General features: G+C 34.3%; 2 protein-coding genes across 4 annotated transcripts in view; one reads left to right on the top strand and one right to left on the bottom strand.

The window, feature by feature from the left end:
- The window catches only part of LOC136805782 (serine/threonine-protein kinase A-Raf-like), a 32,577-nt gene extending 6,679 nt beyond the window's left edge, over positions 1–25,898 (bottom strand). Inside the window, exons 1-10 of one of the 3 annotated variants that reach the window (XM_067062341.1) lie at positions 25,781–25,898; positions 4,482–4,589; positions 1,783–2,070; positions 1,539–1,642; positions 1,344–1,392; positions 1,099–1,158; positions 862–929; positions 654–746; positions 378–510; positions 171–228 (exon numbers count right to left, since the gene is read on the bottom strand). In XM_067062341.1, coding sequence (XP_066918442.1) covers positions 171–228; positions 378–510; positions 654–746; positions 862–929; positions 1,099–1,158; positions 1,344–1,392; positions 1,539–1,642; positions 1,783–2,070; positions 4,482–4,589; positions 25,781–25,837 — 1,018 coding nt within the window. In that variant the 5' untranslated portion in view covers positions 25,838–25,898. Of the gene's footprint in view, positions 1–170; positions 229–377; positions 511–653; positions 747–861; positions 930–1,098; positions 1,159–1,343; positions 1,393–1,538; positions 1,643–1,782; positions 2,071–4,481; positions 4,590–18,671; positions 18,885–23,481; positions 23,589–25,780 lie in introns of those variants that run through there. The other 2 variants (XM_067062342.1, XM_067062340.1) reach the window with 2 other exon arrangements.
- LOC136805802 (WW domain-binding protein 4-like) lies at positions 19,012–25,190 on the top strand. The gene is made up of 10 exons (XM_067062362.1): positions 19,012–19,086; positions 21,025–21,097; positions 21,498–21,560; positions 21,691–21,762; positions 21,927–22,008; positions 22,237–22,353; positions 22,583–22,637; positions 23,171–23,216; positions 24,458–24,642; positions 24,903–25,190. Coding segments are annotated over exons 1-10 (888 nt in total). The 5' UTR covers positions 19,012–19,084; the 3' UTR covers positions 25,096–25,190.
- Positions 25,899–26,113: the final 215 nt, after the last annotated feature.

Genomic DNA, 26,113 nt, shown 5'->3' with positions numbered 1-26,113 from the left:
ATTAATAAAAGAGAAAAATTATTGCTAAACTGGCCTCCCCATTCAGACCGGATCTAATATTTTGGGAAAAAGTGTTATGAAAAAACCAACTCTCTAAAATAATTAAAAAAATTTCACAAGTTAAAGTTCGATTTAAAACGGATTAAAACGAATATACAGTACATGTGTACCTGATATAGTTGCCGTTTCTTGATTGGTTCGGTTTTTGTAATGTTTTTCAAGAACCGCCTGAAAGGAATGAAAAAATAAATTATTGAAGATGGAGAAGATAATTTATATCAGTGCGTATTTGTAATAAATAAAGGCGTTTTCTCGGGCTTCAACGGCAATGAATACGTCATACAAGGTACCAAGATTTTGAAAACAGAAGTTCATACCTCAATGAGTCCCGAGTCAGGTTGTCCGATCATATTAACGTTGGGAGCAGATATGGAACGTTCGCGTTGAGAGATTGGTCGAGGTGTTGAAGGGATATTCGTGTTACTGTTTGGATTCTGTTTTGCTAGTAGCCTAGTAAGATGGTGGAAAAAACAAGAATTAATCATTGAACGAATATATGTTTCGATGGGGTAATCTCGTTAAAAGACTTCAGAACAATTCAAATCGAATTGTTCTGAAGAGCCGGAAGAGCCTTCGATAAGCTTCTTTCTTACCTCTTGTAAATCTGTGAATGTTCAGCTTGCTCACAAAGAGGAGGTATCCCCTGAGCACATTTCTGGTGAAACCGATAATTGCATGTTGTGCATCTGAAAAATCGAAAAAGTGAATGCATTTTCAATAAACTAAAAGCAATTATCACCTACGACTTTTTTGTTTTGTTGAGGGTAAAAAAGGGTAAAAATATGGAATGACAGTGCTCACCTGAATCCCGTGATTAGAAGCTTCGTGCATTTATCACAAAACGCTAACCGGAAGAATGTCTTTCGCACCTAGTGAAGAAAATATAATCAAAGACAACATTCATCAATGGCTAGAGATGAAATAGGTGTACGGAATCTGGATTGCAATGCACCCGTAGTATTGGGTAACACTAAACGAGGTTGCAGCATATGAAGTAAGGTCAGGGATATGACAATGGAAGGAAACTGAATAACTTACAAAATTATGTGAAATATTTTGGGTGCTTGGATCTTCCTCGTCTATCATCTCGACAATCACCTGATTAGAAAAGTAAAAAGTGAATATAAAGAACCCAGAAGTTTCTGCTTCTTTAATTGTTCTTTTCGGGGCAGAAGATAAAAGGAATTCATTTTCTGAAGAAGAAAACCAAAATAATCCACTATGGAGGATAGCCATATACGTGAGTCGTTGAAGTTGACGAGTTTACATTATTCGATTCCTACCTCTGCTCCATCTAGAAGTGAGACGTCCGAATCCCAAGCGATTAATTCTCTGAAATAGAAATCGGATAAGAGAAACCTATTAATAGTTAGAACACCACTAACATATGATTTGAAACTTGAAGGCGTCGATAATCGTCGATGTTTTTTTTAACTGTCTGGTCAACCTGCAGGTAATTTCCAAATCCCAAAACTCACCGATTTGCTTTGTTGTAAACTCTATAGGAATCAGTGGTCAGTGAACGACGCGACATTGCTTTGTAAAGTGCTTCTCTCACCGTTTGTCCAAGCTTATATTTAATCTGTAAAGGTTTTAGAAGGAAGATTAAGCAAAAAGAAGTGTAGCAGATAGATAAATGGATCAAAAAATTATGTAAAAGTATGTCCATGATCAAGCAAGCATTCTTAATGATATCTACATTATCTAATATGTTCTACTTACCATAGTCCTTTGATTATTTGGTAGAAAAGCACGAATGTGCGCTCTTAGCGAAGAATGAGGGGAATTTCCATTGCTTTGGTTGTAACTTCCATCGCTGAACGAGTTTAATGTGCTTCTTGTTAAGTTAGGTGAGGATGGTTGACTGTCAGAATCTGAATTATTAGAGTTTGTGGAAGTTTGTTGTTGGGGCGGTACGGGTGGAGGGGCGGTGCCATTTTTCATTGCATCTGAGTATTCATCTCGTTGCTTGCTGATGGTTCCCAGCTTTGTCTTTAGCTCCTCGATCTCCTGTTGATGGGAGATTTTGAAATAAAATGTCTCTAGCATAATGATGACGATATGTTGGTTTCACTCCAAGAAGTCATAAAGTTTTCGACTATGACACAAACTGTTCTCTTCGTATCTAGCTGCAACAATCTTTTTCAACTGCGACTTTTTATTTTTCAATCAAACTAAGATGAAATTTGCAAAATCTTATGCAAAATACAAAAGTTCCAGCTCTATATCTCGCAAAGGTCTCTAAGCAGGTCATATGAGAATGTTCCATAGAAAGTTTTTCATTTTTTTGTTCGACAAAAAGCAGAAATATTATTCCAAACAACTCTTTTTACAATACTTCTATTTCGTGCAGATTCGATGAAAGAAACACTTTAAAACAGGCTTCATTTACCTGCGAGTAAAATAGATATTGAATAAAATAATTCAAAAGCTGTACTAATACACGTTTTTTTTTTTTTAAGAAACACACTTTTAAGAAAATCTAAAATAAAAACGAAAAACATGAGGCTGAGAATGCCAAATTCGTCAATCAAAAGGTTCCAAAATAGAAATACATAACATGAAAAAGTTTTTTGTAAAGGGTTTTTTAATATTTTCTTTAAGCCTGCAGAAAGAGTATGAGTCAGGCTTCTTCGCACATTTTTGCAAGAAAAATAAGATGTAAAATGCAAAATGATACTATGCACTGAAGAAATAATATGAATGAATGAAGGAGCAGGAAGGAGTGGCCCTTTATGCAAAAAGCTTCAAAACAATTCCAAAAAAGCATAATTTCAAATTTTTCATCCAAGTATTTCTTAATTCGGTTAAAAACTTAAATCTTTCCAAACATAAATATGAAATTTTTAAAGAGAGATATCTCCAGAAGAGCTATGCATCCAAGGAATCTCAAACCTAATAGTGGATTACATGATACAGAGTCTCACGCAAATCAAATCCATTTGAAGGTTGATGCTTTTTATAACCTTTCCATCTCCACTTAATGCAAAAGAAAAACTGCTCCAGCTAAGTTAGATCACAAACAGTGAAAAACGAAGAATAAAATATATATTATCAATTCATGATTGCACTTCTTCTCTATCTCTTCAGTCTCTTTAACAACATCGTTCTTCAGTGTTTCTGAAGCAAACAAAAAGAGGTCTTTTGTTCCCTTCCTCTTCTCTGAAAGGTTGAATCGCACATCTATCAAAACTCTATCGATCATGATAATAATGTAAAGAACAATACAATGGTACCAAACAATGAAGGGGAATTATTCAAAAAATATTGGAGTGTGGAAAAGAAAGTAAAGAAACGAAACACAACAGACGATAATCAGTTTTCATCTTCTCTTTCATCTCATCATACGACTATATAAATACTTTATATGAAACAGATTCACGATTAAAGACAATATCATTTGAAAGAAGGGTCAAAACCAAAGTATAAAACCAAATTATTTCACAACCTGTAGTTATTCGTCTCTCGTTGTCTTATTTTCCTGGTGCACCCACAAAACAAGAGAAGCTAATTTATATGGGGATTTCTTTATATAGGTATAATGTACAAGTGATCAATCGTATGAATGAAGAGAATATTGTAAAGATTACAATACAAGGAAAATACAAGACGAAACAAACGACCAAAACGATGCTGCTAGCAACCTCTAACCGATAACCTCTAACCTTTTTACACTACCTAAAGAGGGTTTTGTAGAGGTCTTTTATTCATAACACCAAAAAGAGTTTTAATTCTAAGAAAATGAAATGGTCACAGAATGTGCGATCAAAACTTGAAAAATATGTAGTAATAATCAAATGGATTTGAGATCGTTTAAATCCCCCTCCTATGGTCCTAAGCCAATTCTCGTTTAGCAAGAGTACAATAGTATAGATTTTCACAATGTGTTATGTCAGTTTGAATCAGGAATATAGATGGAATTCAAAGCCCAAAAATCTCGAGCTATCTGATTATGCCAAACTTGTGGAAAGTTTCACCGTCACTGGAAATACAAACTAATCTTTTTTTAAATCTAATATCTCTGAAAGCCCAACGTACGATCCCACCTAATCCCACTCATGCTATAACACAAACAATAAAAAACAAACTTCCGTGTGTGGGTGATTAGTCTATCTAAACCGTCCATGATAATTATAAAAATCAAGAAACTACAGTCTGAAGAAGGAAAATCATTTTTCTTAATTTAGAAAATACTAGAATTCTTAATTGTTATGTAAGGCACATGGAACTCTCTCGCAAAATAATAGATAGAAGAATATCAACAACCTTTAAGAAGGGGCTAGTTAGATAGCAGAAAGTTACAAATTCTAGTTATATGATTCTCAACTAAAATGATAAAATTGAAGATGTCAAAATTCCAAAGATATATTCGTCTAAGCACTGAAGACGTTCACTTACTAATTTTCAAAAGTGAAGTTTACCTCAAACAAGATGGAAGGTGGATGGGCGAAGTTTCCAGTATTGTACATATTTGTCATTTCTTGAAGTTGTTCTGACGTCAACTGAAACAGCTCTTCCACATTTTGAGCCTAAAAGATGAAGACAGCGTCAGTTGAATTCCAAATTAAAATATCCTACATGAAAAAATTTACCAATTGCTTATCATATTGCATGTGCAAAGCATAGAAGTAGGGATCTATGTTAAAAATGGATTTTTGGAATCATAAACTGATTACCCCTTCAAAATGTGCCAAAACATGTATAATTTCAGAAAAAGTAGAACAAATTCGGTAGAAACCTTTTTTGACTTCCCTACTGGGGCCTTTAAGGCCACGCCCACCTCGGAATCTCACTGCTAGGTTGCCTAAAAAAAGAATTCTCAAAAACCTATCAAGTTACCCCTCATTTGAAAGGTAATTTAATATAGATTAAGAAAAACATCATGACTATGCATCAAAAATAAAGTGATAAGGTTGTAGAGTAAATTACATTGCTCTTGAAAGAGGCTTTTTTAGTGTAATCGTGTAATGTCTTAAAAAATTCATACTTAATTGCAATTAATTCATAATTTCATTATATTTTTTGGAAGACCTACATGAAATAAACATAAGTGCTTATTTTCTACTGATATCATACATTTTGAATCTACAGGATCATTTTAAAATTTTAAAAACTATAAAACCAAGGATAAAGGAGCTCTTTGACAAATAAGAAATTTTGTTGCTCTAATCGAGAACAGTCGAAGTTAGAAAGTCCGTCAACCTCTCAAACCTTATACTATCCAAAAGATATTTTACAGAGTTTGAAGGGTACTTCCTTTGCTATTAGATTTTAAACCTAATAAATTGAAATTGAAGTATTTTTGACAACATCTTATCCTCACAGTTCCTAGATATTGGACTTTAATTTTAGTCGCAATTACTTGGTCGACAGATGTCTTAATTATTTCAACTTTTTCAGGGAATGTCCAGTTGTGTCTGCTTTTATCAGTTCGTGTCATGTATGAAACTGTTACTGGTTGAACCTTTTCTACTACTCCTAAATGTCATTTTGTCTCATTACCAATACCCTCATGCCAAACAGGCAATAACATGCTCCCCAATATCACAAGTCTTTGGACTTTACTGCTCCCCAATATAACAAGTTTTTTTGACTGTATTGTTTCATCCCCTTGACCTTGTAAAGGAGAGTTGAGTTCCAGTGTTAGTGATTTACTATCATCCCTCTTGCCCACAATTCCATGTATAACATTCCTAAGATCTTTAATAGTTGTCTAAGAGCAACAACGTGCAATACTGAGGTAAGAGCTCAAGTTTTCGACATACTCTTCTGTGGAGAGGTTGCGATAATCTTTTCTCAAACGAAAGACTGCAGCTGTTCGCTTGAGAGACATGCATGTAATTTTGGCATATTTCACTTCATTATACATCATTTTGTTCTTAAGTTTATCATCCAAGTTTGTTTCTACGTACTTCTAAACTAATTTCTTCTTCTGAGTTATATGGGCCTAAGATAAGTCTCCAATAATGAGTACTTTTTTGACCCTTCACTCAATCTTGCCTTTTATTTTTCAGTAAAGGCTTCAGTTTTCTGCTCCTTGACTTTATCAGCCTATTCAAGTTTAATTACCTTGACTTCTTTGGAGGGTTTTATAAATTTTTTAAAGTTATTTGGATTTGTTTGCTCAAGAATGTCATGTTTTTATTGAGTACCATGTTCTTCATACATGTACTTACTGAGCTCTTGAAAAAATACTGCTATCCTATGACAAAAAGTCTGATTTACTCAACTCTGTATGATTTTTTTGAAAGTATTGATCAAAGTATAACGATTTGGATAGGGAAATGATTGTAAGAGCTTATTATACTCAACATGCGTTTTTAGAGGGAAAATCACAAAATCATCATTTTTTAGCAGGCATAACTTTTTATAACCTCATTTTAAAGCCACTACTTGTGACCTTTTTTGGAATCTGCATGAAATTCTCTTTCCAATGAGGGGTCACATGACTATCTTTTGACAAAGAAAAAAATCACTCCTAGGGCAGCCCCTTTGAGCAGTCGGTGGACCCTAAATACCCAGGTAGGGAAACCAAAAATGGTTCCTACCCTAAAAATTGATGTTTTTTCAAGTTTTTATAACCTATTGCACATTTTAAGAGGGTAATCAGCATGATCTGTTCCTAACATAAATCCCTAATAGAAGGGGTATCCCCTTTTGATCCCCACTCTTTATATATATTTTATATACTTCTTTAAAGGAAGTATATTAAAACCAGAACTTATCTAAATAAGTTATATCTACTTATCTAAATAAGTTATCTGCATTCATTAGAGGACGCGTTAAATTAGAGAAAAGACAGTAAAAGTTGTTGGTCATATATTGCAATCAAGAGTGTGATAGAGTCTATTCCATCTGACGATGAGGTTTTTGAATTGCCTCTTATTGTTTTCAACTTGCTTCCTCCTATTTCGTCCAGAGTAGATAATTCAATAGTTTTGTGTCTGAATTGAAGGTTAAGGAATTTCTACAAGATAATACAATATTACCACGTAATTGTGAAACTTGCTATTTATAGACGATAATCACGGTCATGTTGTCACTGGAGACCTAAATATCGTCCCAGAAAATGACCTGAAAAAACTACTTTTAAAAGGCACAAAGTATAAGGAACCTAAGCCTTTTGACTGGGAGAAGGCGAGAGATTTTTTATACTTCTGTAAGGAAGAACAATGACGATGGATAATTTTTGGGCTGAAGGGGGAAGTTATCCCACTGGTATTATTGCTTTCGTTTGCTAACTATTTTGCGCATTAGTACTTTTAAAAAAACTTGGACTATAAGAGGACACCAATAATAGATAAAAGCAACATTTTAGTACTCAAGATGACCATATTCAGAGACAGCTAGGTACACTGAAGAATGAATTTCAAATTAATCGTTTAGAAGAGAATCAGTGCATTCCCCATATTTCTTGGTTGCCAAAAATGCATAAAAAGCCCATAAAGTTTCGTTTTATTATCGCTGCTCCAGTCTGTGAAACAAAACCATTTTCAAAATTTCACCATCAAATCGATCTTTATAATGCAAAGTCACCGTTACCCCTTGTTTCAGCAATTCAAAAACTTTAAAAATCTAAAGTTATGTCAATTTCAATCTTTGACTTTTCTAGGCTTTATACAAAAATACCTCATAAACCTATCTCAGTTTTAAAAAAGATAGTCAACCAAAGTCGACTCCTGTTTTCGAGTTACCCTAGCAAGCTTTCGTCGGTTTCTAAATCTGGTGTGGGATGGGTAATTAAATCAAAAAAATTTATTGTCTTCCAATATCGATTCTGTTAAATCAAGTTGAATCAGCTATAAAGTTCTCAATGGAAAATTGTTTTTTCTCCTGTGTTGATTGTTGTGCTTTTAGACAGGCATTTGGAATCCCAATGGATTTGGATCCTGCTCCCTTTATAGAAAATTTGTTTTTATTTCATTACAAAAGTAATTGGTTTTATGATTTGAAGAGAGAATACCTTAAAATTGCAGGGGGGGGTCAGGATCCAGATACCAAACCCAGGGCCGGGGGGTGGTGTCAATTTTTTTTTTCAAATTTCAAAAAGTCAAGTTGGTATCGATACCAAAATGAGGGGGTGGGGTCCCCTTTTTTTGAAAATTAGGGAATCTTTAAGTTGGTATCGATACCAAAATGAGAGGTTGGGTCCCCCTTTTTTCAATTTTTGCTGAATTTGAAATTGGTATCTGACTTAAAATGTTGCATAATGTAAGTATAAAAACTTATTTGAATCGTTTACACTATACCCTGATTCCATATAAAAGCATTCTTCATTCTATAATTGAAATTAAATTCTTATTTAACTTTTGCTGCTCTCAATCCTTTCAATCAACCAAAATTCATTCAAAATTAGAGTTGAACAAACTGAATCAAGTCTTAGCAGATCTTAGATCTTTTTTAGTCGTGATAAAAATTTTCTGTACAAAACGTTCATCATACAGGCTATGTTACAAAGACTCATTTCGTGCCTAATACAATGAGTTTTTTATTTAGTCTAGTTTATCAACTAGCCCGGGGGGGGGCAGTGGGTTTACCAACTGACGGTATGTGCGGCGAAAAAAATGGCTTTTAGAATCGCACCCTTACAGTGCAGAAAAAAATCGGTGAAATTCATACCCTTACAGTGCATTTTTTCAAATTTTAAACTCTTTTAGAGCAAAAAAATCAAGATTTTCGAGCCAAAATTTGCAATTTTTCCTAGATTTGCTGAAATTTCCACCCATCCAGTGCATTTATCAAAAGTCCACCTTTACAGTGCATTTCTGATATTTTGAAAAACATACCCTTAACCGCCGCACATACCCGTCGGTCAATTTGCCTGACTGCCCTCCCCCCCAGGTCAACTAGTTTTATGAATTTGATACATTTTGCCAGTTTAGTTCAAGAAACTTAATTTACGTTGTGTTAAATCAGAAAAACTTGTTTTCATTTTCAGGAGTCTAAAGTGTGGTACATAATATAAGTGATTGATAAGAGGAATGTTCTTTGAATAAAAACATCCACATATTTTGTTTAGCGTCCCTTGTATGCAGTATCCTATGCATATAACTTCTTGCATTTTTACTGATTGCCAATTTAGGGGAGGGTGGGTCCCCCTTTTTTAGAAAAATCGGGATTTTCAAGTTCGTATCGATACCAATTTAGGGGGTGGGTCCCCCCTTTTTCAGAAAATTGGAGTTTTCAAGTTGGTATTGATACCAATTTAGGGGGTGGTGGTGTCTACTACTTTCAAATCTCGAAAAGTCAGGTTTTGAACATTTTGACATTTGAAAGACATTTATCCACTTGAACTAGAATTAAAAAAAGGTAATAATAAAAGCAACAAGACGACTTTAAGTCGGAAATTTCGCCTACTATTCAAACTGCATAGGAAAAACAAGTAGTTGAGATGGAAGCTAATTCAAGATCTACTACTACAAAGAAAAGATTGAGAGTTTTTGGTCATAAATTAAACACCCCCTTCTCACAAGAGAAAAGAAAAATAAGAAAGAAAAATTTTTTTCTTATACCGGGTGACCCACGAAAAAGTTCAGAGGTTTCCCGACGTCTTGAGGCCGAACAAATATCCCAAAGTGCTTGGAGTTTTGGTATTTAGAAAGTAGATATCCTAACTTAAAATTTGAGCCATCACTTTTTAAATTTGACCAACTTGTTCTCTACTTATGAGCTTTTAAAGTCAAAATTCACTTTTCGAAAAGTGTAAAAAACACGTAAAAAAGAGGTATTAAATTCATGCAATCAATTAGAAAATCACTTACAAATTGACTTATTCAACGAGTTTTATGACATTAATAATTAATAAAAACACCTTTGAAAGTAATTTTTGTTTAAAACAAGACTAGTTTTTATAAAAATTGGCGCTTTCATAGATTTTTTTCAAAAACTGTATATCAAAAACGTCTAAAAATACCAAATTTGATACCCCTTTTTTACGTGTTTTTTACACTTTCCTCAAGACGTCGGGAAACATCCGAACTTTTTCGTGGGTCACCCGGTAAGAAAAATAAAAATATGCTCATATTGTGCCACACCTCTTGTTTACTTTGTAAGAACTAATTACCGAAGGCTATATCACTGTCTATCAAGAGTTATTGATTTGATTCTTATAAAGTAAAAGCTTATAAGAAAAATAACTATGCTCATATTGTGCGCCATCCCTTGTTTACTTTGTAAGAACTAATTACCGAAGGCTATATCACCGTCTATCAAGAGTTATTGATAAGATTCTTAAAAAGTAGATGCTTATAAGAAAAATAACTATGCTCATAATGTGCGCCATCCCTTGTTTACTTTGTAAGAACTAATTACTGAAGGCTATATACCTCATAGGTCAAAAATCCAGCATTCCCCAGGGGGTTTTTGATTCGCAAAGAAAGCCCAGTAAAGGGTCAAAATGGTTTCTAAATGGTGTCTTGTACTAATATTCAACATAAAAAGACAAAATAACCCCAGCGAGATTGCTCAATGTTTCAATTTCAAGCTAAAAGCTGATTTTCTCCGATTCTGGGTAACAAAATGCACGAAAGCAGCATTTTTGAGGACCCAAAACTTTTTAAAGTACACACTTGAAATTTTCAGCAATGAAACACTTCAGAGAAAACTCCAGGAAAAATCAATCTTGAGTTTTCAAAAATTTCCTATAAATCCATAATGGCGCCCTAGAAATTGAGTTTTCATGCTAAATGCCAATATTTCAAGCTAAAACTTGGTTTTCTCAGGCAAAAATCTCGAAAATGGTTTCAAATTGTGTCCTGAAATCTTTGGGTGTTGAAAGTATTCTGGAAAAACTCTAGGAGAATCAAAATGGTTTGGGTTAGAAATTTGCCAAAGTCCGCCATTATGGAATTCCATATTATTGAGAGGAAGAAATTCTTGAGAAAGGTTTTTCGGAAAACTATGTTGTCGTCTTTTTTCAGCCAAAAAATGTTTTTACTAAATTCTGCCAACCTCATTAGAAAATTTGGGTCTTTCTTTGATATGATGTTGGTTCACTTAATGGCCCATCTCTCAGAAAAGTGCTACCTTTACGATGCACAGAAAAGAATCATTAAATTATGTCGGATAAAACAGTCCGTTGTTACATTACATGAATTTTGACACCAGACAAACACCAGAATGGAAAATCATGTGTTTAGTTACAAAACTACCTGGAGTCATAGTCTTTTTCGGCTAGAAAAGTGACAGTGGAATCTTAGTTACGGGAAGTAGAATCTTATGCGTACATACAACTGTAAATCATGATACCAAGAAGACTCGTAAACATATTGAATTGAATTTCTATCAGAAAATCTTTCTTTGAAACAGTGAGTTTTAATTTAATGATTAATGCCTGATCCTACCTGATCTGATGTTTGGATTGTCTAGTGGTAAAGAATTTTCTCGTTCCAAACTGGACATTTCAAATGTTAAAAAGATGTTGCAATGTTTTGTCTTAGTATAGTAAGATATACAACAAGGTCTTATTTCGATCTAAGTCATATTCTAGAAACAAGGCAAGTTATTTCCATTGTAAATTCTAGAAAGGAGGGCAGCATTCGTTGATGGTCCAAAAGGAAGCTTTTTCTATTGTTTTTCCACTAAAAAGGCTGTTTTTATCAAAATTTTAGTAATTTCAAGGTAGGACAGTGTCCAGTAGCCGGACACTAAAAGGACACATGAAAAATACAGAAAAGTTTAAGAATTAGAAGAGGGATGGATGTTGACATTCCACCAACTTATGATATATGATATATACATCCTGCAAATATACCGGGTAGGCCACAAAAAAGTTTCTCTCTTTGAACTCGATTTTCTTGAATTCTGTAAATTTCAATCCTGAATCCTTTGATTAAAATCATTTTCATTTGTTTATACTGAATTTATCTTCAGATTTTTGGTTTTAGACTGAATAAAGTCAATGTAAGACTGGATTTACATATATTTGAGAATCTCCCTTTTTTTAAGCTGGGAGATCCAACTTTTCCAAAAGTGCTTTTTAGGGGGATAGGAGATTTTCCGAATAAAATAGGGGTTTGAGATTTTAGGGGGGGGGTCAAATAAAAATAGGGGGATAACACCTTTTGGTCAAAATATCTATATAGTTTCTACCCCCCCTACATTTAGGGGGGGTCTTGGATTTTGATGAACCAAAAGCAAGGGGGTTGTTAAAAGTTTGACTTTCCTAAGGGGGGTTGCCAGTTAAGGTGGGGTCTTCTTAGCAAATTATGACTCTTGTACAATTTGTTTCATTTATACTGATTTTCTAAGGGGTGTGAAATTTTAAACAAATTTCCTAAGGGGGGTTAGCACTTAAGGGGGGGGGGGTCCTCTCACCTAAGAGGGGGTCTTGACCTCCTCTAGAAACTATCATATCTTATGTTATTGTTGATCTAGATATTTGGTGTGGGACAACTAACAAATTAGTGTAGATAGATAAATTTTTGTCTGCGGCGCCATGTTAAACTCTTTTTTCATATAATTTTAAATACAAATTTCAATGTTTTGGGTTTTGAATGACTGGTGGACTTCTGCTGTAAATAGCACGGGTTCCGAAATTTAAAATAGGGGGGATACACATATGTGACTCCCCAAGCAATTTTAAGTACCTGAAAAGACCGGTCCAGACCGATCGGCCAAAAAGCGGTAGAAAAGCGGCTTTTTAGCGGTCTAGATTTTACTTTTACCGATCCCGCCTCTTTTTTTATCGGCTATGGATCGGCCACTCTCGTTTCACTTTAAAGCGGCTTTCTAAGCGGCCGCTGTTTTTCGCGGCCGCGGCCAGCCGCAGCCGATCGGGCTAAAGTCCGGTAAAAAGACCGGTCAATGCGTTTGCCGGCAACGAAAGAAACAAAACAAACTTTTTGGAAGCTTCATTGACGAACAATCTCCAAAAGTTTTTCACCAGGGATTTACCACCTTTTTTGAGTTTCTTCCTTTCTTTCTTCTTGCTTATCATATCAATAAAGATAAAATCAAAGACCTGAAATATGTTTACCTTTTTTTAAATAAAATTAGACAACTATAATAAAAGGCAGACCCAAAAAAAGAGCCTCTTTTTATTTATAACACCATTTATATTTCTGAGGTAAGACAGTTCCTTGCCTTTGCTTTGTGGTCTTCATTTTGTGCTCAATTTATTTTGTTTTTACTCTTTCGTTTAACGAAAAGACTCCCTGCCCCAATACGACTTCCTCTAATTGTATTTTCCTCGTAAAAAAGACACCCCTGCCTCACTTTGACCTCATCTATAAACTATTACGTCTCCTCTATGACTAAGCACATGCCCCTGTCTCAATTTGACCTTCGTGACCTCCTCCAATTTTGATTTCTCTCGTAACAGAAAGGCACCCCTGTCTCTCTTTGACCTCCTTTATATATTCTGGATATCCTATATTCTCGATATTTCGTGTGACCTTCGAAACTATAAGTTACCCCTACTTCAGTTTGACCCGGCTGTTTAACCCTCCTCTGTTTTACCAACTTTGTTCTTTATTTTATATACCATTTGCTCACAGCCTTCTTTCCTCCAAACCAAAACAATATAGAATAAGAATTAAGTATCTTACCTTTGTTCTTTGTCTTTGACGAAAGTGCTAAGTCTACTCATCATAGTAAATTAATCTCACTTTGCAGCTAATAATAACTGGCTTTCTAAAAGCCCCACTGTATATAAACAAAAAAGATGAAACCCATCACTGCTTGCCTGCTCTTCGAACTTTTTTCTTCTTCCTTCTTTTTGTTTTGATTTAAAAAAAAGTCTAGTCACAACATTTTTTAAAACTTCGAATGTTTTTTGTCTTTATTCGAACGTTTTGAAGAGATTCGAATGTTATGATAAACATTCGAACGTCAATATTCTTGACATTCTCGACAGTCAATAAAAAGTAAAGACACCAGATAATAAAACTTTTTGCAGTCATACATAAAGCCGGCAAACGAAAACAGAATAAAAGCGGCCAGCAAAAACAGCAAACTGGTAACTTGGCTGATTTATAAAGCCGCTAAGGCCGCTTAATAAGCCGCTTTCTCTAGCGGCCTTTCATCGGCCTTTAATATGACCCAAACGGCCTAAGCGGGCAAAAAGCCGGTCATGGACCGGTAAAAGAAAGTACGGTCTTTGGGCCGATCGGCTTTTCATGTACTTAAAATCGCTTGGGGAGTCACATATAGGGGGGATGAAATAAAAATGGGGAAGTTCAGACCCCTATGCACACTATGATTTATCTCAAGTATATATTTGATTTGAAGCATTCTTATAAATCTTACCAGAATTTTTGGCATTTTCTGACAAATTTTCTTCCTTTAGTAGAAATTCAACTTTCCTTCAGGGGTCACTCACAAATCGATTTTAGGTTACAAAAACATCAATTGACGTTAGTGGGCGGGTGGGTTGAAGGTTGTTGACGTTGTTTTTTTTCAAATCCAGAAACATTGATTTTTCATTTCACGCCATATGTTACTTCTCACCATGTTTCTGTTTGATCGCCTCAAAACAACTCCAAAACAAACAGCCCAAAAAGGTCTTCTCTTTGCTTGAAGACTCGCACAGCCCTTGAATTTTTGCAGATGGCATTTTTTTCTTTTGCTATATACTGCTGAGATAATGAATTACAGGAATTTTGTGAACAAGTTTAGAAATTATGTCTGTTATTTTTCAAATACATATAAACTATGTGAGCTGTAGCGAAAATCAAGATGGCTGACGAAACAGCGATAAAGGCAGTTTTTCATTGATTTTCAGGTGTTTGACGTTTTAGGGTGTGGGTGGGTGGATGTGAGTCAATTGATGTTTTTCTATCCCAAAAATTGATTTGTCAGTGAACCCTTGTAAAACAAAAGGTCAGTTAGACAGCTAATTATTATCTTTAAGGACTAAAACAACAATACTGATATAATGTGATCATGTTTCTATTTAAAAATTTGATATTTTATGATTTTGAATGTTTTTGAGCATTTATTTTTTTCATTTCGTCCACCATTTCACCGAACCTCCAAAGTCGTTTGATTTGAGTTCATGAATGGCGTATTAAAAAATACACAATTTTACTTTCACACCAATTAGGCTTTTTAAAATTGAAATATGAAAATAATTCTGCAATGAAACATGCGCGCTCTGCAACACAAATATCTACAAAAATCCATAAAAATCTAGCGTTGTATTTCCAGATCTGTTAACTTCACGCGGGGGTGGTTTCTATGCACTAAATTTCATTGAGCGATTCAAGTTTGCCTTCCTTTTTTAATGAACGCAACACAGGCACAGAAAAGGATTTCTTTCTCTTGAAAGTTATCTAGTTAATATAACTCGAGAAAATCAAGTTTTCAAAAAGAGAAACCTTTTTGTGGCGCACCCAGCAGTCTTACTTTTTAAACTCCTATCCTTTATCAAGATTACGGGATTCGGAGTGCGGGTCGATTTTACTTTCGTTTTCAGTGCTTTCACTTTCAATTTCAAGCCAATATCTTAGCAACGGGTGCTAGCCCATAAATACAGGGGCTTGGGCAAAAAAACAAACATACAAAGTTTTCTAAATCCCCTAATTCAATTGAACCAATAAAAGATGAAACTTTTCCATGTTTCACTTTTTGCACCAATTCTTCAAAATGAAAGTATTTAAGATTTAAGTTCTTCTTTTATTCAATGATTTCTTACATGATTTCGTACAGCACTTTGTTGACAATCTAACTCTTGCATCAAATTCTTGCTTTCTTCAGTAAATCGAAAATGAGAAAAAACCGAAGCATTAGGATCACGGATTGAAAGAAATATGTGAAGGGTGGAATTTTACAGCCACAGGTGCCAAAAAGAAGGGCTGTGTGAAATGCGGCAATCTCATTAGTGGAAATTTGATAAACAACTGCAAAGGAGCGCCAGGAAGCAATCAGTAGAAGAGACCACTTTCGTTTTTGTTGAAGATTTTGATATAAACTTGATTACTTGTCAATGTGTTGTGTCAACTTGTAAGCATTGTATTGTTTTAAAGGGAAAGATAAGAGGTACCGTAATAATAGGGTGACTTGCATCAGTAGTAGAGGCTAACCACAAGTGTTTCAACCGGTATTCCAATGAATATTTTGGTTTGTACAGAAATTTCGCCCGCTCAAATCCAAAACAACAAAATGCTCAATCTAACTAAAGCAAAACATTGCGGCCACGGCATTTCCCTGGATAAAAATTCTGGTCACGTGACCATCCGTGATTTTAGACCAATGAAAACGCTTCATTTCCCTGGATTAAAGTTGTGTCTTCACTAACACGCGGGAACCAGCTAAAAAAAGAAAGATAAAACCGGGGGTCAAATTAAATTTTTCTCCCTTCTTGCGGCCATTTATACCATTTATACCTAAAATATCATAAATAAATTATGTAAGTAAGTGATATTTCAAGTAAAAAGTTCATTAACAATTTTATTTTGAAGTTTGTTTTTAAAAACAAAACCCCCTGCTAGATGATAATTTCATTTTCTTAACTTACAGTATGGACCCATTTGGAAGTATTTGTAATACAGATCATTTTGGCTGTGTAGTTGCAGCCTATACAAGAATTGGAATCTAAAGTCTGAAGTCGTAACTCCTTGCCAGTGACCCCGCAGAGAAATTTTTAGTTGGCAGACACTGACTTTAGGTTGGTTTGGAAATCGTTTTATTTTGAAATGTAATCTTCACTTTAGATGAATACACGTTGTTTTTTTTTAAGAAACACACTTTTAAGAAACATGAGGCTCAGAATGCCTAAAAACTAATAAACATCTAAGAAACATGCTGAGGCTGAGAATGAGAAAATAACATTTTCTAATTCAGCTTTTTTAAGAACCTTCCAATCCAGCCTTCCATAAGGCTGATTACGTCAAAAAGTTTAGAAACATGTAAGAAACATTTAAGGCTCAAAAGGCCGATTTCTTAAGAAACATTGAGGCTGCTTGGTAAAACTAGTTTCTTAAAAAAAAACGTGTACTTTTATTTATTTGGATTCCTGAAAGGTTCAAGGTTTGTTTACTTTTTATTTCAAATTATTTCATTGATTTATTGAGCAGAGATTTTTGATAGTTATCAGCGTGGGCTTTGCCGCCATTTTGAATTTGATTTTTTTTCTCCTGTACTCAGCAATTTAGAGGTTGTTCTTAATGCGATTTGGCTCACGCGTAACACTTGTGTAACATGCATAGCCTTCAAATGACTGACCAATCTAAGCAGCAAAATTTCAAAACAAATGAACTACGCAGCTCCGCTTGCAGATCTACTCTATCATTTTTGTTTTGATTTAACTTTGTGTATTTTTGAGGGCTATGCATTTTTGCCTCCACTGATGCAAGTTACCCGATCTCACGTAAGTCTAGCCTAGTTTCTAATCCTGATATACCGTGAGATTGGGTAACTTGCATCAGTGGAGGCTAACTTGCATAGCCCTCAAATGAATGACCTGGCTGGTCATTAAAATACAAAGTTAAATCAAAACAAAAATGGTAGAGTAGAGCTGCGAGCAGAGCTGCGTAGTTGTATTTTAATGACCAGCCAGGTCATTCATTCGAGGGCTATGCATGTTAGCCTCCACTGATGCAAGTTACCCAATTTCACGGTAGGAGTTTAAGCTTAGAAAAGGGATGAATTTAGAGACTCTTTGACTATTAAATAAATATTATAATCATATACACTTTTCAATTACTTAAGACAAAACACTTAAAAGCTTCTGTCTAATTCTCCAGTCATGTCTATAATCTACCTCGCGACAAACTTTTGCAAATTTTTGCCTTCGTTAAATTCCTAATTACTGTTAGTTTTTCTGGAAATATTATCTTTAACTTACTATTTAAACTTACTTATCTATTATTTATTATTTACCATTTTAATATTTTAACCATTATATGTACATTTTAAATAAACTTAACTTAATAGACTTAAATTTTTTTATTTTCCTAAAAAATTTTTTGTTAAATATTTGCGAAAGTAATTCTAATGAATTTATGCAAATAAATATATAGAAATAGAAATAGAAATAGACTGCCCGTTAGAAAAGTCGCAACGGTCAGGGGTGAATTAATGGCTGTGAGGTTTTGCAGCATAAATGACATATACTTCAAACATTTTCAGGCCAAAATATCAGAACATTCTCTCAGTTCGCTGAACATATTGATGATCTAGCCAAGTTCGGGCCACAAAAACTTTGGATTTTCAACTCCGAAAACCTGGCCAGTACATGTGTGGGACAGGTTAGGGTCATGTTTTGGAAAAAGAGTGGAATTATTTTTCCGATGCATTTTGCAAAAGTACATGGATTTTTATCAGAATTTCCGACCACCACTGGAAAAGAAAAATTATTTCCAAGGCTAGAAAAAATTTAAAAATACACATTGTCCGACGGGGGGTAAAAAAAGTTTTCTGGAATGGCCGCCCAATGTACCTTCAAATTTCCAGTTTATTTTCCCCAATCGGAGATTATGCCATGTATACTAACTTCTCCCTATTTTACAAGCCTCTACAAGTGAAAAATTCAAACATATGAAACTATTATACTTTTCTTGATCAGTAGATTTTGGTATCTGATTTCTCAATAATGATCATACAGCAAATGAGCTGTGTGTAAAGATATGCAGAATAAAAAATATGGGGGTTTCCCCTTTGGTTTAACTAACCTCGCTAAGTATCTGCGAAGCCCTGATGCCATTGCTTTGAAAGTGCCCTGTATCTACTTCTGCTCCACAATTAAGGTTGTCGATAGTCAGAGAACGATGTTCTCTCGTCAAATCTCCTCCAGAAATTCTTGCAATGTTAGATAAATTGTTTTCCGACGTCGCCGCCATGTTAACTAGCCTTCTTCAAGAACAGGTCACGTGATGTTACTTTTAAAATAATGACCAACTAAGCATATGATAATAAGGCAGACTTTAAACACGCAACTGAAACGGTCAGTTTCTAAGCAATGTTTTGATTTTCTACATCTACCCGCACCCGTATTCAAATGTTCTAATTTGACCCATATTGAATTTTCGACAGATCAAGATCACATTTTGTGAATTTAGGAAATTTTCTATTAAAACCAAAAAAAATGTAAGTATCTTTTTACTTTATCATATTGACATACTCCAAGGCTATTGCAGGATGATTTGATTCTAGAGCACTTAACAAATCATTGACAAATCTCTTTAACAACCAGTCAGGGAAATCCCTCAATTGCGGTAGTAAATTTTTACTGCAATTATTGCAAACGTCACTTTTACAATTTTCATATACCGCAATTGCAGTATATTCAAGAATCAGAATTCAAGATTCAAGGAAAAAACAGGCAATTTTTGTACATAATTGATCATATCTTTCAGTTAGGAACGTTTGGCAAGTTCCTGTACGTGGCCGCAATCAAAAAAATCATAAAACATCACTCATTAAAAAATGGCGTTCGTGTCTTTTCGCACTTTTTTTAGTCTAGACAATGTAGCAAACATAGTAAGTCTAAGCACACTGTGTTTTTAATTAGCTGAAACTTTTTTTTGCGACATTTGACCAAACTGTTACAATGAAAATTATCCAGCGCGCATTTTTTATCTTCTTACCTTCTTCATTTTCAATGAAGCACTCAAAGTTTACTGAAGGTAAGCACATAAGATATTCTTATAATTAATGATATTCATTGAAACACGCTTCGTTGTGCGCTGCGGGGTGGAGTGCGTGACGTAAACTTTTTCCGCCATTTTAGATGGCCTTAACAATAGATCCAAAAGGGCGCCATAATCTTGGAAAATAATTTGTTTCGGTCTCCGGCTTTGGGAAGTAGCAATGTTTTTGGTTGTTTTCGATGGAAAATGGTAAGAGACTTAAGGTAGCTTTTGCTGGCTTATAGAATGGCAGGATCCTGGATGGTTTCCCTAACTGTCTTTTTAACACACAGACAAAATATTTTTTCTGTAGATCAGATTCTTTTAATGCGATTTTTTATAGTCGATGTTTGTTTATCTTTGTCGACCAGCACTATATGTAGTCATTATAAGCCTTTGTAGGCTAAACACGAATGAAAACTACCGCAATTGAACTCGACTGCTACACCATAGTTGAATTGTCAACCCATTCTCTTTGCAATCACTTAAATAACAGTTTATATGAATTGCAATAAATACTTGTATTTTTTCTTTATAACGTGAGTTACTTTATGGAAGTCTGAAACTTCCCAACCTCTTGCGTGTGTAATACCTTAGTTTTCCCTAGTTTTTAACCCTTTTGTTAAATTTTAGTCACAAGGTTTTATACTGACAGTATAGACCTAACTCTTCATATAAAATTTATGGTAAACGCATGTTTGGACTTTGTACCTTATCTATGCTGCACTTAAGCCAAAGTCCAGCAAAGGCAAGACAAAAATAATTTTTTTTAAGTTTGCAAAAAAACGCCACATAAAAGATCTTTCAAATTCAGTATGTGAACAGAGCAGTAAAAATACAACTTTTCTATCTTTCCTGCCTTTTTTTTACAAAGGTTCTACCGGGTGTGCCACAAAAAATTTACTCTCTTCGATTTGATATTGCAGGCAGTAGCAGAAAGATTTTTCAAAGATTGTTTCGGAATCATTCAGAGGAAAGCCTAACTTAAAATTTGGTGTATTAATTTTTCATTTTACTTTATTGGTTCAAAAGTTATGTTCAATTCAAAAACCTAAAATGTCAATTTTAAAAAATGTCAAAAAAGGCATAAGAGGTTTTACCTAAAGTTTCACATAGTTTTCTAAGAATTCCCTTCATACATAGCTGTCCCCCAGCCAGCCTTACTAAACTTTTCTGGTCAAGCTAGGGTAAGTAACAAGACCAAGCTACTGTATTATGAAATATTTAATTTATTCAATCAATAGTTGTGAAAATGCATATTCTAGTTTGGCTACTATAAGTGTTGTTCCAAGTGTTATGAAAGAAGTTTTTATGTTTCTTTGCTTTAGTGTCAAATATGTCTACAAGGTAAAAGTATTCTGCATGTCTCGCTTAACTTTCTTCTTTTCAAATTCAGGGCAGATTACTGGAAATCAACTGGTAAACATTATTGTGATTTTTGCAAATGCTGGACGGCAGATAATAAACCTGTAAGTAATATTGAGACTGGGGTAATATCTGGTCTTCTACACAGGGCTTAAAAAACAGTAAAATAGCCTGGTCCATATTAAGTCAATTAGACAATTAGGGTCAGACGTGTCTGATTATTTTTTTAGCGAAACTGGACATCTACAATGAATGAGTATTTCTCCTTTTCCTCAAACACATATGTACTGAAGTTATATATTGAACAAAGGATCAAGACAAAAATACCATTAGAATACCGCTAGAAATTTCCAATTATGTACTGAAGTTACAATTCTATCGTATTCATTTGAGTACTATTTTAGTTTAATTGAAAATCTCAAGAAATTTTTAGATATTTCACTTTTCACTAAATCAAACATAGAAGGACATTGCGAGTTTTGTTGCTTTTATTCTCCTTTTTAGAGTATACAATTTCATGAAAAAGGTAAAAATCATCAGGCAAATGTGAAGAAAAGACTCGCAGAGGTAATTTTTTTGTGTTCGATTTTCTACATTTTGATAATAACAAACATCTATTATGCAAATGGTAAATTATTGTTATTAGCAAAATTACCATCTTACATTTTCTTTATTCCCTCATTCTCATGCTTTTCAGATCAAAAGAAACTCAATCGAAAAGCGAAAGAAAGATGAAAAATCCCAACACATGTTCCAAGAGATGGAGAAGGTAACCCACTTTGATTCCCGACAAAATGTTCAAAATTATCTTTCATGATTTCCTGTAAGTTTGTACCTTGTTTGACCCATTTGATATCACTCATAAGAAAACATATAATAAGTGAAATATAACATATCTATCTATCTCTACACAAATTCCTTCCTTTATTTTAGGCTGCGTTGGCTGCCGTTCAAAAAGATATGAATAGCTCAGATGTGTCTATTGGTAAAGCTGACATGAGAAATATTGTCAAAGGTGCACACCATTTTATGTCATTAAACTGTGGAAGAAGATGAAAGGATAATGTCAAAATAATTTTAAAATGTTTTGTAAAATTGAAAAATACAAAAGTACCTAGTTTGTAAACTTAAAGTCTTAGAATAAGGAGGCTTTAGAAGCATGAGCAATCGACGATCAAACTTAAATTTCAAATCGAAATTGGTGTTTCATTATTGTACCAATTACTTTCTTTTGAAAAAATAGCTCACTCTAAAACAGAAGAATCGGGAAATGATGATATTAATAACAAAGATATTTATCCATGGCAAGTGATGGCTGGGCCACAAGGAACAACATATTACTACAATGCAATGAGTGGAGGTATTGTTGACGACTAGTCGTTCCTTCTGAGGTATACCTTTGTATCGTTTGTCTCATCTCTTGGTTTTATTTGTACAAGATTACTCTTTTAAAAAGTATACAGCTTAATGATATACCAAGATTTCTTTAGTGATCTTGTAATCTCTGGGTAACATTATCGTTTTTTTGAAGGGTTTACGGATGATATTTACTGTTTAACACAATTTTTGATATATTTTTTCCTTCAAAGAATCTACTTGGGTGATGCCAGAAATCGTGAAAAACCAATTAGAGAAAAAGAAACGGTTCGTGTCATGTGATTTCTATAATTCGTTTGTTTCTAAGAATAAGTAATAGTTACCGCACGGTACAGAGCACAAAAACGGGATCAACTTGAAAAATATCAGCAAACCTTTCTCTCTCCATTTCATTATTTGTGTTTTCTCTCTTCTTTGTTTTTTTTCACTTTCTGTATTTTGGTGAAATCAACATCAAAACATTCAAATCTTCGAAAATGATTCGAATGGTCATTAAAGTATTAAAACATGACAACTTTTGTGAGTATTGAGAGAAAAAATAAAAACATTCTTGAGAATAACTTTTGGGATAAGATACAAAAGTAAGTACAAAATATGATATCTCGCTTGCCAGACCCCTTTTTTGAATGAATTCTTGTATTTGCACGGTACATTTATGTACGCGTTTTTAGCCAATCAGATTGCTCATATTCTACATGTTAACGATAAACTCGAACAACCCCTGGTTTAAGCATCTTTATTTTTGTTCGTAAAATAGTGTCTAATTGACAAAGAGCGTGCTTGATTTATTGTTCTTTCAGGACTGCCGAGGACACCTCAACGAAGACTGTCAGTAAACCATCGAAGGTAGCTTTTGCAAAGTTTTTTTTCTATATATTTTTCATTTGCTTCCCTTTATTCATGTTTTCCTAGAATTATAAATCCGTCATCTGACGTCCATTTACTTTCACTAAGACGATATTGTCGTCAACTAAATTACGTTTAATTACCATTGATGGGTACAAAGTATGTTGACCATAACTACTTTGATAGGTTTTCAACTTACAAAAACCTTGTAAAAATGCTTGAAATGGATAGGTAACATAATTGAAAATAATTGAGTGTCACTTACGGAGATTTTGCGCATACTTTCTTCGTCATCCATGCTGGACCCTGTCATCTCGTTGTTATCAAGTTTCTAGCAATCAGCTGATTTTCTCTCCCCTCTCTTCTCTCGAAATAAACACACGCTATAAAAGCTAATTATCAGAAAGTCAGATAAAGAAAAGACAGGGTTTTGAGTAGTCTAGCATGCTAGACGACTTAACTCGGTAAAAAATAGGAAGTAGAAAACTTGACAGGAGCATCAATATAGTCGTCTAGAATATTTTGTGCACAACAAAATTTTCATAAAAATTCTCTTTTTTTATGTTTTTGGATAACATTTTCAGGGGGTCTTGTTGGTTTGATTTGTTTGTTTGTTTTTTCTTTCACTTAGAAATTCTCATTGGCTGAAATTTTTATTTGTTTATATATTTTGTTGTATATGATTGTTTTCTCACCCCGCAGAAATCTGCGGGCCCTGCTGGAACTCCCGTAAGCTACGGAAACCACCTTAGCCCAGTCGTTTATTTTAACCATATTTCGACATAAAAATTTCCCGCTTTCAACAAAAACGTTATAAACGACTGGATACCCAGTCTAGGTTTTGAGAGAAGTTCACCTTATAAATTTTTTTTGAGTTAGCTTCCGTCTGTAGCATTATGACGAGAAATGAAAAGAAATGACTCTTATTTTTGATCCTCTTTTAAAACCTACACTTATTGTCAATTTCCCTTGATTTCTTTACTCTTTAGAAGAGAGTTACCAAGACAACCCGATATCATTGTCAACTTTTAAACTCTTTTTGATTATCAGTGTTCATAATTCATATGTTTATCCAAAACTAACTGACCATTATCCATGAACGTTTTACATTCAAGCCCAATTGATATTACATATTCCTTGCAACAAGAAAGGACAGAGTTCGAGAAAAGTTCCTCGGAGAGATTTATTTCGTACGAAAATATTTTGAGAATACACAAAAATGAACTCTCCTTTCCCTTCAGTCATATTCATCAAGTACAAGCACTGCTTCAAAAGATCCCTACCGTGCACAACCCAAGAAAGAAGAACCTCCTGAAGAAGTTCGAGACTCTCATCCTTTGTTAGGTGGATGGTCGACCGTCAAACGATACGATAACACCGCTCAAGAAGAGACGAGCGAAGAACAAAATGTGAAAGAAGAACAGCCGTAAGTCTTCCCCTGACTAGAGGGAATTTGTTTAGTTTTTTTAGGAAAAGACCAATTGCCTCGGTTATCAATTACATGGTTTTCTACTCGCAGATCGTAAAACCTGTGTTTTGCTCTGTTTCAAAGGGTTTGAGTTCCTTTTTGACTTCAATCGTTCTTATGAATGTGAACTTTGAACTTTTGGTTAAGTCAAATGTCAAGGATTACGTAATGTTGTACAAGATTAAGAAGGAATTGATGTTTACTTACTCAAAATCTAGGGCGGAAAAACCTACAGAGACAACGGAAGCACCCGAAAATAGCGGAACAACACCTGCAGAACCTGTTGCGGGGAAAAAGTTTAAAGAGAGACAATTGAAAACTAGTCTAGCCACAGAATCCGATGCACCAGTTGCTTTCAAGAAACGGAAATTCGGAAACCGGAATGTTCGTAGGAGGAATGACGATGACTGATTTTTATGTAGAGATACATTTTTGATAGACTTTGTAAATATTTTGTTTTAAATCCACTTTTTTGTATTTTTGAAGATAACACTGCTAGCTTCGTTGCCGCCTCGTTAAAATCATCAAATGTAACAATAAATTCTGTTGGTATACCTCTTGGGAATACCTTGCTAACAACGTCAAAATTTCGACAAAAGTCTTTGTTGTTCTACTCTTCTCAAGTCGATATTCTTATGACACAGGCTCTCAACTTTGGCAAGTTAATTTTTTCAAGTCATAAGAAAAATTATTGGAGTGACAAAAGGGATTCAAAAGTATACACGCAGTTGAAATTCTGCATTTCAGAGTTGAAAATGTTGATAAAATATATTGCAAACTCGTGAAAAAATTTGAAATTTTTTTTTTGTGCATTAGGAGTAATGTTCAAGCTCTATCAATCATTTTACCTAAACAATTCAAAGAAATAAAATTACGACGGAATATTGTCAGATTTTTCATTTATCAATTTTGAAATACAGGCGGCAACGAAGCTCGCTTCAAAGAGACAATAAAAAATAGATGTCCAGTCGTTTATATGTTCATGGTAGAAGACAATACGATATTGACTACAATAGTTCAAATTTTATTCCTCCCCACTCTGGTTTTGCTCGACTTGATTGGGAGGGAAAATAATGGAGGGAGGGAAAGTACTCACCAGTTTGCTATCATCAATTTCTTTTTTGTAATTCTTCCTTGATCGCTCTCTCGTCATTTTACTGCTGAACAACAATTCAAAAAAATATACACTTCTTTCTAACACGCACTCAAAGTCAACTTTTTTTAACTAACATACACTTACTTATCAAAAGTCAACTGAACGACGACTTTAGACGAAGTAAACAGTTTCGCATTATCATCTTATATTTTCTTAGAAAGGAAAGAAACAAGCTTCGATATCATGTTTGTTTCGAGCACACAATGCTCTGTTTTTTAATGCAAGTAAGATAACGTGTTTATTGATAAAAATATGGCATCATTTACGTTTTGA

Source organism: Clytia hemisphaerica, unplaced genomic scaffold, assembly GCF_902728285.1.
Source record: "Clytia hemisphaerica strain Z4C2 unplaced genomic scaffold, Clytia hemisphaerica genome assembly, whole genome shotgun sequence".
NCBI lineage: Eukaryota > Metazoa > Cnidaria > Hydrozoa > Leptothecata > Clytiidae > Clytia > Clytia hemisphaerica.
This window is presented reverse-complemented; position numbering and strand designations above follow the sequence as displayed.

Bases quoted from the DNA above. Each gene is read 5' to 3' on its own strand.
- LOC136805802 (XM_067062362.1), top strand. The intron at 22,638-23,170 runs GTTCGTGTCATG...TTGTTCTTTCAG, and splicing joins CAATTAGAGAAAAAGAAACG to GACTGCCGAGGACACCTCAA. The intron at 24,643-24,902 runs GTAAGTCTTCCC...CTCAAAATCTAG, and splicing joins AATGTGAAAGAAGAACAGCC to GGCGGAAAAACCTACAGAGA.